This window comes from Clinocottus analis, unplaced genomic scaffold (assembly GCF_023055335.1).
Source record: "Clinocottus analis isolate CAN_PGR_092001 unplaced genomic scaffold, fCliAna1.0.p SCAF_11, whole genome shotgun sequence".
NCBI classification, from domain to species: Eukaryota; Metazoa; Chordata; class Actinopteri; order Perciformes; family Cottidae; genus Clinocottus; species Clinocottus analis.
This window is the reverse complement of record NW_027175832.1, coordinates 13,757,177-13,773,414: the sequence shown is the minus strand read 5'-3', so window position 1 is coordinate 13,773,414 and position 16,238 is coordinate 13,757,177. Positions and strand designations below refer to the sequence as shown.

The 16,238-nt window shown below is 41.4% G+C and overlaps 1 protein-coding gene across 2 annotated transcripts in view; it reads left to right on the top strand.

Moving 5' to 3' along the window:
* The window catches only part of LOC137780259 (A-type potassium channel modulatory protein DPP6-like), a 57,588-nt gene that overhangs the window by 25,763 nt on the left and 15,587 nt on the right, over window positions 1–16,238 (top strand). For both annotated transcript variants that reach the window (XM_068568736.1, XM_068568728.1), the window contains exons 2-6: window positions 8,817–8,931; window positions 11,777–11,875; window positions 15,572–15,666; window positions 15,764–15,838; window positions 15,915–15,967. In XM_068568736.1, the coding sequence (XP_068424837.1) occupies window positions 8,817–8,931; window positions 11,777–11,875; window positions 15,572–15,666; window positions 15,764–15,838; window positions 15,915–15,967 (437 nt within the window). The remainder of the gene's footprint in view (window positions 1–8,816; window positions 8,932–11,776; window positions 11,876–15,571; window positions 15,667–15,763; window positions 15,839–15,914; window positions 15,968–16,238) is intronic.

Below are 16,238 nucleotides of genomic sequence, written 5' to 3'. Positions count from 1 at the left end.
TTGGAATTGTGATGCTTTACCTCGTCAACCATGTTAAAAAATGATTACCTGTGGAAATGTAATCAGGTCCATCCGTTTTTCCGTAGTTTTCCGTGTATATCTGTTCACTTTGCTGCCGGTAATAATGTGGCTGTCGCATGTAGAACACTGTACTGTAGAACATCACAAATGGCCAGAATGCAACAGTTCAATGCAACATTTGTGGTACTGCAGAGCATTCTATATTCATATAACCGCACACACACACTCACACACACACACACACACACACACACACACACACAGTCTCTCTCTCTCTCTCTCTCTCTCTCTCTCTCTCTCTCTCTCTCTCTCTCTCTCTCTCCCTCTCTTGAAGATGTAGAATAGATCCCTCGGAGCGTCCTCCCGCTCCAGTCTGGTAATGTATTCGTTCTGACAATAACACAAGTGCGGCACTCATGGTATTTTAAAATGAGACACGCTGACTGGGTGTAATTTAATTTAACAATGTCAACACACAGCATACTGTAGCTGACTGGAAGAATTTAAGTGAGCCATAGAAGGGAAGAAACATCGTCCCAGATATTGAATAATTTATTCGCAGGTGAAATCAGATAATGGCATAAAAGGCAGCAGTCTGAATCATTTAATATTATTTTGAGTTGTTGAGAAAGAACAACATAGTGCACTTATTCTTACTTAACTCACCGATAAATCCGTCATGCCACTATAAATACTTCTGCTACCATAACTAACCACAGTACTACTACTGCTACTACTCATTCAAATAAGTCCATCCGTTTTAAGGAAGTTCATATTTAAAGCTGCACTGATCAATATGTTTGTATAAACAATGAGTCAAATGACTATGTGCAGTCGTAAGCAACCCACAGATAGTTCTGATATTTCTGATTATTTTCTCCTCAGGTCGGTGGAGACTTGTTGCATCTTTCAGCGCATTGTTTTGGTTTTACGGCCTGAGGAGTGGATGAACCCACTGTAAACTAGGGCACGAGACAGCCAACGCACAAAGTTAACGACTCACATTTACAGCATTTAGCAGCTTAAGTGAGAGCCAGATAACTTTCCTCAAGAGTTTGTGAAGCACAAAACACAGCCAGAGGGAAAGTCAATGTTTGACATAACATGACTTCAACTGACCACTCATGTCACTTTGTGTCTGCTGGATGCAACTGATTACTTACAATGTCCATCATATCTACTATATGAAGTCATTATAATAATATATCAGGGTTGAGTTATCTGCCGAGGAATCAATAAATACTCAACTAATTGATAAAACTATAGATTCATTGTAACCTGCTGGACTCCATTGAGAACTTGCTATAATGGATGAGGAAAGCTTGTTGTGTGATTGTCTTTCTGTATTGCAGAGCTGCTTGCAACCAGATGGAGCTTTGCAGAAGGATTTTTGAAGTGCTCTGCTACTTGTTTGTTTGTGATGAAACATGTAAGAGCAAAACTTTATCAGCAGCTAATGAAACACTTCCTGAGCCCTTTCATTCTGTACAGAGCAACTGAAGCGCGACTGTCAATTCACTTTGCATTATGTGAGCAACAGCAATTTAACTCTATATTTGTATTCCTCCACATGTGTCTCCATGCAACAATTTGACTTTCTTACAGTAATTTTCCTCAGTTGTTGGAGTCAGACATGTTGATCCATGTGACTCCACAATCTGTAGCTGTGGCATGTCCTTCATTCACAGTGTTGTGTAAACTTTACCCTCCACATGCGAAGGGGACAAAGACGTGCTGGATAGACGGAGACACGTTAATGCGCAACCGTCCATGAACCAAAAGCCAGCTGGCATAAATTCTTAATCTCCTTCATGAATGCCCATGATTTATTGATGCTGTTCCAGGGGAAAAGTTTACCCCCATGTCTAAAGGCTACTGCTTGACTCTCGAGTTTGACCTGTACCCAGACAGCGACTACACGTTACAGTGGAGTCATATATCGAGTGTCGGGGGTCTGATGTCTGCACCTGAAGTTTGCCCTTGTTTCAAATGTCTGTATTTTTCGTGTCGTATGTGTTAGCCAGTTAATTTTGTGAGCTTCCGGTGACATTTCCCACGTGACATTGAGCAGTTAAATGAGTCCCCACTGTACTGCACAGCAGCCAGCACCATCTTCACTGCAAATCTGACTCAAATGATTCTCTTGGTTCCCTTGGAAACCAGGTGCTCAGAGATCAGTAAAGATCCATTTCACACTTCAACAGCGAGCAGGCACAAAGAGATGGTTAGACAGAAGGAAAGTGTGTGTGTGTGTGTGAGAGAGAGAGAGAGAGAGAGAGAGAGAGAGACAGAGAAACAGACAGACAGAGCATCTTTTAAGCTTTACCTTAAAGATGCTTCATTTTTATAGCCCCTTTGTCTAGAAATGAAATGAAAATAGTAACAAATGGATTGAGAAGAAATGGTGTCGCTTCCACCCGTGGAATTCTCTGCACCTTTAGAGTCGTCGATACCGAAACACACCGAGTTTGTTTAGATGTGGTGTCTGTCGAGAAGAGGGTGAAAATGGCTCCGGCTCTCATTTATTGATGCAGCTGTATGGCATGCAAGCCTGCTCTTCACACAGACTAACAGGCAGAGATGGCTTCATGCAGACAGCCAGTAATATCGCAGCATGCCTGAAAACGCTGCCAAAGGTCAAGATTTCCTTTTAGCACGCCGACACGCGTTTTGCCTCTTTAAGAGCTCTTCAGTAAAGGTCAGCATCCAAGGAATACACAAGTTTACAGCTGCTCAGTTTGTTCTTCAACGTGTCTAACATTGGGGAAATCAACTGATCTGAAGTTAGATTGTACGTCACTTCAGGGTTTTTGAGTTGAAGGTGTTGGCTAATTCATACATTTTTTAATGTGACATTTTATGTGCCTGAGTTTAGAGTTCCCAGCTCATTTTTGGTTTGAGTAGGTGGGTGAAATGTTCCACATTGCACAAAGGGATAAAGCAGTCTGCAGGGATAAAGCAATCAGAGCTAAGACACTTTAATAGCAGTGAATTGGATGGGAGAACAGTGCTATTTTAAAACCTTCGCTCCTGCTTTTGAGTCTACTTTTTGAATACATGGATTCAGTATCGGAGCACGTTGTTGGGTCTTTAGCGAGAGAGACAATAAATGAAGTAGCTTATGAAAAAGAAAGAAGCCTCTACCTAAATCTGTGTAGAAAGATACTAAGGAGGTTTAACCAGTGGAGTTTCTTCAAGATTGTGCTGAAATTGATGGCGTGTTTCATCATACAAACTTTCCACAGTGTTGACATACCAGATGCATGTTGAACCTCAATTCAGATGGTTTAGCATGATGGTGGCCCCAAACGGCTTTCACTTGTATAAAATTAGATGTTCCACCTAATCTGTAGTTATTTATTTTCTGCACTAGGAGCTCAGTGCTCGGTGAAAATGATCGAAACCATCCTGAAAATGGTGTTAAATGTACTCTTTTAAAGATTTAACCATTGGCGAAGACAATAAAATACATGCAGATACAAACACAAAAATTCAATTTTAACGAAGTACATTTACTCAAGTATTGTATTCAAGGACACCTCTGAGGGATTTTATCTGCAGTGGACAAGGATGGGCGGTTGCTGGTTGCGGTTGTACATTCTGCATCTCTGCACATTTAGGATCTGCTTGTTTGCCAAATGTTTTGATAAATTGCTGGTGTTGCCCGTCTTACTTGAAGGGATGTATTGCGTTAGTGACAACCAGAGTGCTCAGCATCTATTGGAGTAAAATGTAGCCACACACTTCTTCTCCCTGCCGTGATGTGTGTCTCGCGCTGTACTGAGCCGGAGTCGGGGTCTGTGTGTGTGTGTGTGTGTGTGTGTGTTTTGTGTAAAGCACAACTCCGCCCCTCATGCAGAGACAGAGAGACGAGGTTTGAGATGAGGAGATCTCAAGTACCGATAGCAGAACCGGTAACTCCCGACCTTATTGATACTCTGGGTATTGACTACTGTCTTATTAGTTCCCGTTTAGAACTGGGTTTGAAGGCAACTAGAACAGACTGGAGTGCAGGAAGGGTTCATGTTCTAAAACCTGGTCACCCATAGGTGCAGACCTGAAAAAAGCTGACCAGTAAGTCAACAGGGAGGGGCATGTGCTTTCATCAGTGGATCACACTCTTGGAATGAGCCAAAGTATTCTCCAATCTGGACACAAATTTGGCGGTTTGGCAAATCCACTTTGCAAAATTATATTCATTACTTCGTTTGGGAGATATTACTTTAACAGACTCTGCTTTGGCATCTACACTGCAACAACAGATTTCCAAAAGAGAATGTCTCGGCTGCAGGAAAGCCTCGATGGAATAGTTTTCCAGATGGATGATGTCCTCGTTCATGCCATGACTAAGGCTCAGCACGACACAAAATGGATGGCAATGTTAAAGTAACTGTACCAAGCAGGTGCCACACTGAAAAGTGGAAAGTGAACGTGTGAACTCCTTAAAACCTCTGTCAAGTTTCTGGTACAGCTCAACAACAATGTGAGAGCTGTCACACACATAAGGAGCACACTGATGTGAGTGGGGTGAAAGGCTTTAGGGGATGGTTAATCATTTTGACAAATACTCCCTTACTCGAGCAGAGAAGACTGTTACCAAGGAAGTGCAAAGAGCATTTGCACCTGGGAAAATTCACAATGGAGGGCTTTTAACAGCATCAAAAGATAATTTAGCGAACCACCAGGTTTGGCAATTTTCCATTCCAGGACAGGCTTTAGCCATTGAGCAATTCTCAGACTTGATTTGGCTTCCTCCCCTTCTGGGATCAAATAACTTGATCCCAGAAGAACGAGAATGATGAGGTCCTTATGCTCTGTTGCACACGTTCCCGGGTCAGAACATTGACACCGTGAGCCAGTCTGGTCCTCAGTGACAAAAGAGGCTGCAGGTGACAAAAAACTAGAGACAAACATTAAACGTTACACAAACACGCGATGAGAGCAAAAACTGCAATAAATCAAGGAGCACCAAAACAAGGGTGCGGACACAAGTGAAGCTCTGCTGTATCCGCAGTTGGGCTGAGAAAATGTAGCATAATGTGGAGAATGCTGGGAATCTAACAGACGATAATAGCTTGCTGCTGAAAGGCACACAAGTAATGATTATTAAGTCTCTGCAAAAGGGGATTTTGGGAGAGCGACACATTTGTCAGCGGTCCAGAGCAAATGTAGAGAGCAAGTCAAACAGTCTTGAGGCCTGGACTGATCTCACAACTTCACAACATGGTGGAGGAAGTGTAGCGTGTGCTAAAGAACAATAGAAAGACAGGGAAACACAACTGCAGACTGAAATTTCCCAAAGGGTTGATTCTGACAGAAACAACAACAAGCAGTATTTAGAGATAATCCACAACTAAAATGTAACAGTTTGATCTTCTCTCTCCAGCTATTTATTTTTCTTCCTTGACACAGCTGTTTCTGCCATTTTTTTGTAATGTAAACACAACAAATGCTGTCAAAAAGAGCATTATTCCCATTCAAACTAAATCAGCTCTCCATCCGCTATGTCTTTCCCCTGAAACAGTTCGTAACAGCTGAGGATTTCAGACATGCTCGGACAACACATTGCACAAACGAGATCATAAACGTACCCCATGACAGTTCAACCACCTCCATCTGCCACGGGGCTTTCAAACAGTCTGAATGAGTGGTGAAGGATCAATGAATAATGTGTTTTGCAGCTGTTGAAAGCTGACAGGTCTCCCCCCCCCCTGCCATTTTGACCTGTGACTACTTTTAAATGGAAATATCCATACAAATAAAACAATTCAATAACTTGATATTTTAAATGTACAAATTTTGCCGAGCAACACTTGAGCTGCAATAGCTTTTGCAGATTGATTGGGTGGTCAGCGACAGCTGTCTTGACCAGCATGTAACTTGTCACAGGAAGTGTGATAAACATTCATCACATCTTTCCTACGTTTGTGTTTTGTAACCATGAATATTGGCGGTGAAGGTTAATGGCCATATTCATTTCAACTGGATGCTGTTTTATTGAAGAGTTTATAGTGAAAAAAGGAAAACGTCCAACCGTATTTGATGGCCTATCGATGTGAATTGCGTAAAAGCTCCCTGACCTCTGATTGAATAATTGGGTGTCTGTTTACAGAAATGCCCAAGCCCTGGAGGGAAGCTGCTCTGCTCATCAAGTCATCTGCATCCTACATTTCCACAGCCTGAATTATCCCACAGGGCCTGTAGAAGATGTATATAAGATTCAAAAATTAGGCTGTCTGAAAGTATTACCATGTGCCTCTTGTTCTCCAGCATAATAAGCACACAGAATTAGTTGTGGGTGGAAAAAGAAAAGCTGTAAGTAAATATTTACTCACTTGGCTACCAGGCTGGTGTCAAAGTGTCTGACAATATTCTGCTGAGAGACAATTTTCCAATGTTATGGATCCATTTTTTTAGATGTAGTACCTCTCCGTCAGGTATTTGCTGCACTGAACCGGATACCAAATTGGGCTGCATACAAGTCACCTGCCTGCACTGAGTGGTTTGTCTTTTTCAGGGCAGATATATACAAGTAGGCAGATGCCGAAACAAGATTGTTATCTCTTGTCAAAGTCTCTTATTGCTTTGTTTCTGGCTTGATTCAGAGGACCAGTCTTTGATGTCAAAGGCAACTTCAACAGCATGTCTTTTAGGAACATTAATATCTTATGAATTTAGGATCCACCTGATCGTGAAAAGTCTTACCTCTGCAGCAATAAATCAGCGTATTGCCGTGCCGGCTGTTTTTCTATGTGTACTCACGGCCTTCAGTATTGATTTGCTTCCCTGTGAGGCAAACTGTGCAGAGACGGACGGTGTGCATGCAGTGTAAATGCACACACACACACACACACACACGCACACACACGCACACACACACACACACACACACACACGCACATTTAAAACGATTAAATGATTAAAATATAACTTGCAATGCAGTAATTTAAAGTCTAAAAAGATGTAAAGAAAAGCATCATCTCGGCCCCGATACTCTAGCCATCTGTTGTACTCTCACGTGTACACACATCTCTCATTAACTTGCGGATGGTTGATTGAGCTGCTGCATACTGTAAAACTACTCACTGCAGGCTGACATGTCTAATTGGTAACAAGGATATCAACAGATGGACTGGTGCGGGTGACTGGAGCCGCTCACTTTCCTCATTGACTGGGTCCGTCTGTCCAGATGAGATAGACCAGAAACTCTAATTTCTGACCTTAATCCCTCAACCCTCTAGATGGAGATTTCATTCATTCATGAAATCCTCCTCCATATGTAGGGCTACTCACATCCTAATTTAGCACCTCAGCCTAGCCTCATCTGTATTCTAATGGTTTGAATTTATATAGCGCTTTTCTGAATACTCAAAGACGCTTTACATAGGAATCATTCACACACTGATGGGAGGAGCTACCATGCAAGGCGCCGCATCAGAACTATCTAACTTTCATACACCGCAGTCACAGCTACGGGAGCAATTTTTAGGGTTAAGTGTCTTGCTCAAGGACACATCAACCCTGGCTAGCGGGGCCGGGGATCGAAACCCCCGATCCTCTGGTTGAAGGCCGACCCTGCTCATCACTGCGCCATGGTCTCCCCAAACAATTGATTCTAAATCAATCGCTCCTAAAGACTGGATCGGGACCCACAGGTTGTTCGCAGGAGAATTTATTTAGGTCGCCAAATACATTTGTAGAATTTCTTTCATAGTCTTTTATTGAACATTTAAATCGGCAGGGCATCTTTGAGCCACACAAAGGAGCCTGTATGCTCGTATTGTCTTTTAACATTGAATCTAAAAATGAAAGGCTGGCGTATGGTTTTTTGTTTTACTGTTGAGAAGAAATAGAAAATAGAAAGATGTTCAAATATATTTAAAATGAAACCAAGTTGAAAATGGCTGGTTTACCTATTCAAGAAAACATATGGTAATGAAGAAATGTCAGTAACCACGATCAACAATGTTCAGCGCTCTTCTTGCTGTTTACCAGTTAAAGCCTGTGAAGTAAAGGGGGAGGCGGTGGTTGAGGTGAACTTACTTCTTTGTGTTTTCCTGCTTCGTATTGTACACAGTATGTCCAGGAGAAAATGATAGTCTGTGTCTTTACGCAAAGCCATCTGTTAAATCACACTGTTAAACTCCCCAAAATGGGCTTCTAGATCAAAATAGCTTAAGATCTGCGTGTAGCGAGTATCAACCGGTCTGCAGAGGCCACCTGATCGCTGCCTTCCGCACTTGAAATGTTTTGTTTGTCCTGTGGACTTTCGCGATATATGTGTTTCGAATGGCGCTGATTAGCCATCTACCATCTGCTGGGCTGTGTGAGGAGAGCAGCTCATTATTTTTGCCTGTAGTATCTGCGTTGAAGACGTAACTCTCCTACAGCTGTCGAGCAAAGCTGCAGGGACAGTCATCGTGTGCGAGCAGCGGGGAGCAGCTGGTGGACGCAGTGTTACTGCACACAAGTGGCTAAGTTGTCGGCATCTGTCTGATGGAGAATGAGCCGTCCTCTGGCTCCAACTGTAACAATGCAAAATGCATCTGCCTTATGTATGTTAAGACCATATCTGAAAACGCTGTGTGTCCTTTGTGAAATAAAAATCATCTCCTGAAGGTCATCGCTCAACATCTTTTGTATTGCAGAGAGTAGATCAGGCCTGTGGTGACACGTCTTTTTGTCTGTTACCTAAATGCTTTAAAGTGGATTTGTGTGGCCACTCTGGAGGTGTGTGTGTGTGTGTGTTTGCTTGTGTATCAATGTAGTGTGTGATGTGTCATGTTGTTTTTTAGGACTTGGTCGGCAGCGCTCCGCCGCAGAGGAACTGGAAAGGAATAGCCATCGCCCTGCTGGTTATCCTCATCATCTGTTCCCTGATTGTCACCTCCGTCATCCTGCTGACCCCTCGTATGTACAACACACACACACACACACACACACACACACACACACACACACACACACACACACACACACACACACACACACACACATATTCTGTCAAAGCGTGCAATCTTCCTACCTGTTGGGAGAAAGTGATGAGAACATTTGTAATCTGCATCTGGATCTGCATAAAACTAACAGCTCAGATGATTTTTAACTCCACGATTTACATCAAATGTGCAGGAAATTGTGTGTCCATATGTAGCACTGCAAAAGGTAAGGGTGAGAAAGTTTGAGGGCTTTTAATATTGATCTCCAACCCAATGTAGCTTCAGCTATATTTGTGTCAAAGATAGACAACACTGTACAATAACAAAACAACATAAAAACATCATTTTGTTTATGACACTCCTTGGCCGTAGAATAATATTGTTGCACTGGAAATCAACAAACACACCCAAGACATCTATGTGGTTTGGTGACCTGATGCAATTTATCCATCTAGAGAAAATAAAATACTCGCTGAGGGGGTCAAGGAACAAATTCTTTTCCACCTGGGATCCGGTTTTGACGTTCTTAGAGAAACTCTAAACTATGCCTGATACCTCCTCGCAATATCCCTTGGTATAGTTCATTAATCATTAGGCGCACAACAGACATAACTGTTTTTTATGTTTTTATTGTTTTTATTTATTTATTTTTCTTCTGTTTTTTCTTCTTTTGTCTGTATGTTTGGTTTCTTTTCTTCATTTATCAACGTATCTGTTGGATAGGCAATAATTAATAATCGACCAGACCTGTTATCAATTAGTTTATAGATATGTTTCTGTGACATGATGACTATTTGCTGTGTAGAGAGAAGCAGGTATGTCTACGTGCAGATGTACGCAGGGGTATGGAGACATGTGCGTTTAGCTGCGTGTATATGTGTAGACATCGCTCGGTGAAATGAGATGACCTCTTTGTTTTTTGTTTTTTGGTATGTTGTATGTTTGTATGTGTAAAAAAAAAGGATAGAAAACAATGGAAGTTTGAGCTGAAATTCATTTTTGCTGTTATGTGTCTATCAAATTAAAAACAAATATATATTTTATAAGTATATATATATATATATAGAGAGAGAGAGAGAGAGAGAGAGAGAGAGAGAGAGAGAGAGAGAGAGAGAGAGAGAGAGAGAGAGAGAGAGAGAGAGAGAGAGGGGGGGAGATAAGGTTTGAGTGACGCATGGACATCCGGCATCTGACTTGAGTTTTTAGCCGTCGTACGTTTGCCATAAACCACAATCGGCCCTTAACCTTCACCATACTGTTGGCATGTGTTCTGTAGATATTGGGGTTTTGAATTTGGCATAAGAAGTTATCAGTTATTGTAGATAAGCTTTGTAAAATAATTGAAGACCTTGTCTGGTAATAGCTTTTTAGAATACAGTGTGCCAAAGTTAGCATTTTGGATTCATGGGGAAAGTTTCCAAAATGCTCTGTTTTGAAATTTTGCTGAGAAAAACATCCTATATCCAAAATAAATACTATTCATGGGTTTTCATCGAAATCTGGTAGATTTTGGAGACTGTATGTATGTATGTATGTATGTATGTATGTATGTATGTATGTATGTATTTATGTGTATATGTATGTATGTATACGTATCCTATGGCTTTGATGTTAAATGAGAGCAGCAAAACACTTTGCACGCCACAGATGAAACTCAGAAACCACATATCTCTGCCAACAATCTGCCACAATCCTCTCAACTGATTATTTGAAAGTCATTGTCTATAATGAGCCAAATAAAACATCTCTTTCTTATTTTGCAGCCAAGAAGCTTTGTTTTAGTTTGAAAACCTTGTTTCAGGGGGTCAAGGTTTTACAGACAATAGACATTCTCCGATAATGATTACATATAGACGAGGTCAACGCCACACTCGGTAATGGGCCTTTTAATGTGTAATGCCATCCAGGCCTGTTTAATGGAGATGATTATACAGTAATAGCTTCAACCATTTGTCAGATTGGCACAGCATCAGGGATACCATTTTCCTCATGTGAGAAATTAGCTTTCTTCCCTCACTGCGGATTCTTGTCAGAGGAGAGAATTTCTCCGATTCGATAAACGCTTTACAAAGTCTGACATGATATTTACACACTCGGAACTCTCCGCTCAGTCACAAACGAGAACACTGTTGAAGAATCTGTCAACGAACTGTTTTGTACAGAAACACTGGGCTGTCAACCGTCTTGACAACACCCGCCTGACGGTTGTTTCCTGGGTAAAGGTGGGGTAAAAGACAGTTAAAGGGCTCACCCACTCTCGTTTCTCACATCCTCACTGAATAACTTGTGTACTTCTTGTTGTCGGCTCTACCTACAGTTCAGCTGTCAGCTTCAGATCTCATTTGGCGTTTTGGGGATGGAAGGAGTCGTCCCCCCTGCTGCTGACAAACAAAGCAGGCAGATGTGAACTGATGCTCTCAGATCAATAGTGCAACACCAGAGGCTTTTCTCTTGTTTGTATCTTGTTCTAAATTGCTCTATCTATAGTGGAGAATGGCTGCTGGAGGTGATATCTCCAGAGAGAGCAGAAGAATATAATAAAGCGAGATGGTGACATTCTCGGCTGTGAGGCTTCAGCCGCAATGCAACTAACTCGCTGACAAAAAAGTCAAAGGATTTTCTTCAGTTTTTGCTCTGAAACTCGCAAACTCTGTCCCTTGAAATGTTAATAATACTCGCAAGATTGAAGGACAAGTTTTTTTAAAAGTTTTCTTCCGAAAATCTCCACAGCCAAACTTTTTGTAAATATACATGTGAGCTGCTGCACGTCACCTTCCATTCCCACATGCTTATTTACTTTTTGGTGATGCTCTTGACAGGTGAAGATGACAGCCTCGCCCTGAAGAAGAAAGTGACGATAGAGGATGTTTTTGGTCCAGACCTTCACATCCATGACCCAGATGCCAAATGGCTCAGCGGTGAGTGAACAGTTTGTCATTCAGCATCTGCCTCTCATGTCAAAATGCAGAATGTATCCAGACTAAAATGTCCATATTCCTACAGTTGTTGCTCATTGTGTGATACACAAACAAGTGCCTAGCCCCAAGGGCTTGGAAGACAGTGCGTAAAGAACATTTGTCAGAAAGAAACATAACGTAGTACATTGCATATAACATTACATTGTAAGCAAATAACTTAATTAATATCTTTTCTGCAAAAAATATTCCCACTTCCAATCATCATATAACTTTAATTGACCAGCCAGTCCTACTGAGAGAATAAGAAACATTCAGTCAGTCAACCAGCAATCAAGCGTAAAATAGAATTCATTAAAATAATTGCATTGAGTCCGTATGAAAGTCAGATAATAAAGCTTTAGAGTCTCCGAGGGGAGCGAAGGAATCCAGCGTGAGGGCAGTTTTCAGTTCATGCTATTGAAACGTGTTCTGCTCCCATTGAAATGTACGTTATGGGATATCTCAGGAGAAGCAGTTATTGGATTGTGCGTTGCAGTTAGAAGATTTGAAGGAGAGCAGAGATGTGGGGTAGTTTGGAAGCTTGAACAGTGGAGCTTTATGGACGAAAAGGAGCGATAAGATTTGAAATTCACTTCGTCTCCAGTCCCACCGATCGCATAACAAAGGTTTCCCTGCAGGGCAGCCATTAAACTGTGCTGTTTCTATAGCTGCTGCTAATGTACCCGCATGTAACCTTTCAACATGAGTTTCGAAGCTCTCGACATTAAATAAACTAAACATTGCAGCTCTTTCTGTTTCCATGGCGAGCACATGTTCTGGGGTTGGAGTTCATTTTGTATGAAGTATAAATCTAGCATGTGGTGTACCAGCCGTACAGTGGGATGGTCTAAATTGTCGAAATGTTGGCTCCACGGACTCTGTGCCCTCTGGTGTTCAACGGGAAAAATACCGAGAATCTTTTTCAGCTTCTGCCTGATGAGCTCAGTTTGTGATTGGCGTCATCAATCACAGGGATGATGGATACTTGGATTTTGTTGTTCACTGTGGAACAATCTGAACTGGTGTCCTTCTGTGTTGGCAGTAAGTACTACTGCTAATTAATAATGAATAGAGCTAAGGTCACAGAGTAATTGATTCTTGTATCCTTATTACTTATTAAAGGATTGAAATAACTCTTTATATTTTTGGAGGTCTGGTTGGCATCTGGATGAAAAACAGTGATCCCTGAACCAGCATAACTATTGTGTGGAAAAGGAGTCCAGATCACCTTGAAACATCGAGATATTACGATTGGGCTCTCAGAGTTTCCCATATGAAACCAATGTGGCTAATCAATCCCTTTGTGTCAGATGACAGTCATTTCATGATCAGTTTCTCTTCACTGGACATTATCGACCCCCCCGTCATACTGCACAAACAAACTTTCGAATATGTGTCGTAAAACAGTTTTTGTTGTGTTTGAAAGCAAAACAGCAGCGAGGAAACAGTTTGGTTTGCTTGTCCATCTCTTCGCCCAGCCATGTGCAGATGTGTACATACACATTTGAATGCAGCTGTCTCTTTAAATAAATGTACATTATCACCTTCACACATGCAAACTCTTGTCTCCTGCTTGTGTGACAGACACATTATGACCTTACATCTGTCCTTATGTGTTACTGTGAAGACTGTTGCCCTGATTACTTACATTACCGGCCCATTAGTGTGTAATTAGTTAAGTTCCTGTGCTTCTGTGTCCTTCATTCAAGACAGAGATTAGAACGCTCTCAGCACCTGACGAAACCCTGACAATCAATTGTGTGACATTGCATCTTGTCAGTTAACTTAATGAAATCAACTTTCATTTGGTGCTAATGACCTTCTGATAAGAAACCCAGAGGGACGAGCGCACACTTCAGTACTCCTCATCAATATTTTGTGGGCTTCTTTCACAGCGGTGTGTAATTGATCCCTGTTGCTCTTTGATCAATGCTTGCCTTAGTAGTCTTTGGACTCACCTATGAGTTCCTCATACAGACTCAGATCCAAAGACAAAGAAATCAACCTTCAGACTATTAAACAAAGAACTGATGTATTTGTATTTCTGCAATACATTATAATAGTGTCCAACAACGTAAACAAGGTATTTAAAAAAAACATCTGTGTCTAAATTTGCACATCAAAATCTACCGAGATTACAGAGGTAACTAAAGCAGCATCTTTGGCAACTGAGTCCCCATCCTTTCTCTTCATGACTCCCAGCTCAGAATAAATTCAATTGATTTGGCACAAGTACAGTTCCCATCTTGGGCCCAGTATGCACTGACATTTTTAACCATTGTTTGTGTCAGCCTCACTCAATATTGGCAAGAAAGTGCAACATAACACACTGTGCAACTCTACAAGATGAACATTGTCACTGTCACAAACAGGTGTCGCCAAATTCGTTTGGATAGGGTGTCACATGGCCTGAGCCAGGCACTCCAACGATTCCATGCGTGTGCTTTTCCTTTACCATTTAAAAGAAGAAGATAAAATGTTGTTTGATTACAAGTCAATCTTTGGATTGTAAAATTCCATCTGTCCAGTAAAATACACTTCAAAAGAATGCTGCAAAGAGTGTAATGCCACCTAAAGTTGAACAGCGTACTCAAGCAACATGCACGGTGTACACTGGCTTTTAATTGCTAAGGTAACCGAAGAAAGCAATACTAGCAAAGAGGAGACTTTTCTAGAGAACAGGATTGAAAAGGACAACAGCATTAGAACCGTCCACGGAGGACGAACGCTGTGCCGAGTGCGCGCCTGACTTATTAACGTCAATCTGTTTCTACCTGGGCCCTATTTGTCTCATGTCTTTGTTTCTTAGTGACTGATGTAGAATCATAACGTGGTCAATAAAGTTTTTATGCAGGTGCTACTTTTCCAGACCAGATCAAGCAGAAGGTAAAGAAAGTCTTTCTCTGTAGGGTCCTTTCCATAAAGTAGTTAAGAAGGTAGAATTACAATCTGAGCCTGTCAGTGGCATTAACAAGCACTTACAGTAGACACGGGATTGTGAGGGATTACTTCAAGCTGTTACATTACTGCTCGTTTGGGCTGCTGGCTGCAGCGTTTCTGCTCAACACTGGACCAATTTAGAAAATTTGATTTTTCCATTAGACATAAAAACATGTGAAAATGGGACATGGTTTGAAATATACTGAAGTTACCTTTTGAAATAGACTTTGCAGTTAGCAAATTCGACCAACACTAAACGGAACAGCAGGAATTTAGCAATGTTTGCGATGTTATTGTTTTCCATGAAAATATCAAATACACAGAGCTTTATTAACCTTTTCAAATAAATTCCAAGAACAGAGATGCAAATTCATTTGCATAAAGTATGAGAAAGAATATCAAAGGCACATAGATTATTGACAAGATTAAAATCAGGCCTTCCTTTTCAGAAAGATAATAACAATGTGAAAAACATCAATAAGGATATCAAATTAATAATGAAATTATGTATCAATACCCTAAACAATGAGGAAGGAAATTAATGGTATAAAAGGGTTAGTTAGTAAAGGTTTAATTGCAATTTGGCTTATTCAAGATTATTGATGAAGATGAAGAAGGAGGACGATACTATGTGATAACCTGGACGGAGAACCGAGATGTTGCTACAGTTTCGCCCACGTCCCTCTCTGATAGTTGACTTTTATTTGCTATTTACAGACAATGAGCTGCTGTATCGTACAAGAGAAGGGGATGTTGTCAAGATTAATGTTGACACAAAGGAGAGATCTGTTATCGTTCTGAACCAGTTGTTTGTGAGTATCGTCTTACTCCATCTTACTTTTTCAGTGGGGATACTTGCCGCTGTAGTTGGTGTGTCACTTACTGCGAGGGTGTTTCTGACCCATGCAGGACCGATCCAGAGCCGTCAGGTACCAAGTGTCTCCAGACATGCAACACGTGTTGTTCGCCTTTGAGGTGAAACCGGTGAGTGTTACCTCGTACCATCTCATTTTTCGCAGAAGTGTTCCTGCTTTAACTGTGATGCTGTTTGTCTCTGCAGGTCTACCAACACTCCTTTGTGGCCAAGTACATTATATACAGCCTAGTGACACAGTAAGACCAACCTCTGTCATGTCTTTTTATTGTCTGTCACCTTTTGGCTTTCGGTCCTTTTTCAGTGACTGCACAATAATATGCCCCGCCCTGACCTGGTGACGTCAGCCCCATGTACTCACTTGTGTTGCCTTTCTGGGAATGCATGCCGCCTCGCCTGTTTTTAGCCTTTCATCCATCTATGTCTGCTTATTTCCCCACTGTTCTGTATTTGTAGTGAGCCAAGCAAAGTCAGCTTGTGCTAAAAAAAAAAAAAAGAATGTGGAAGATT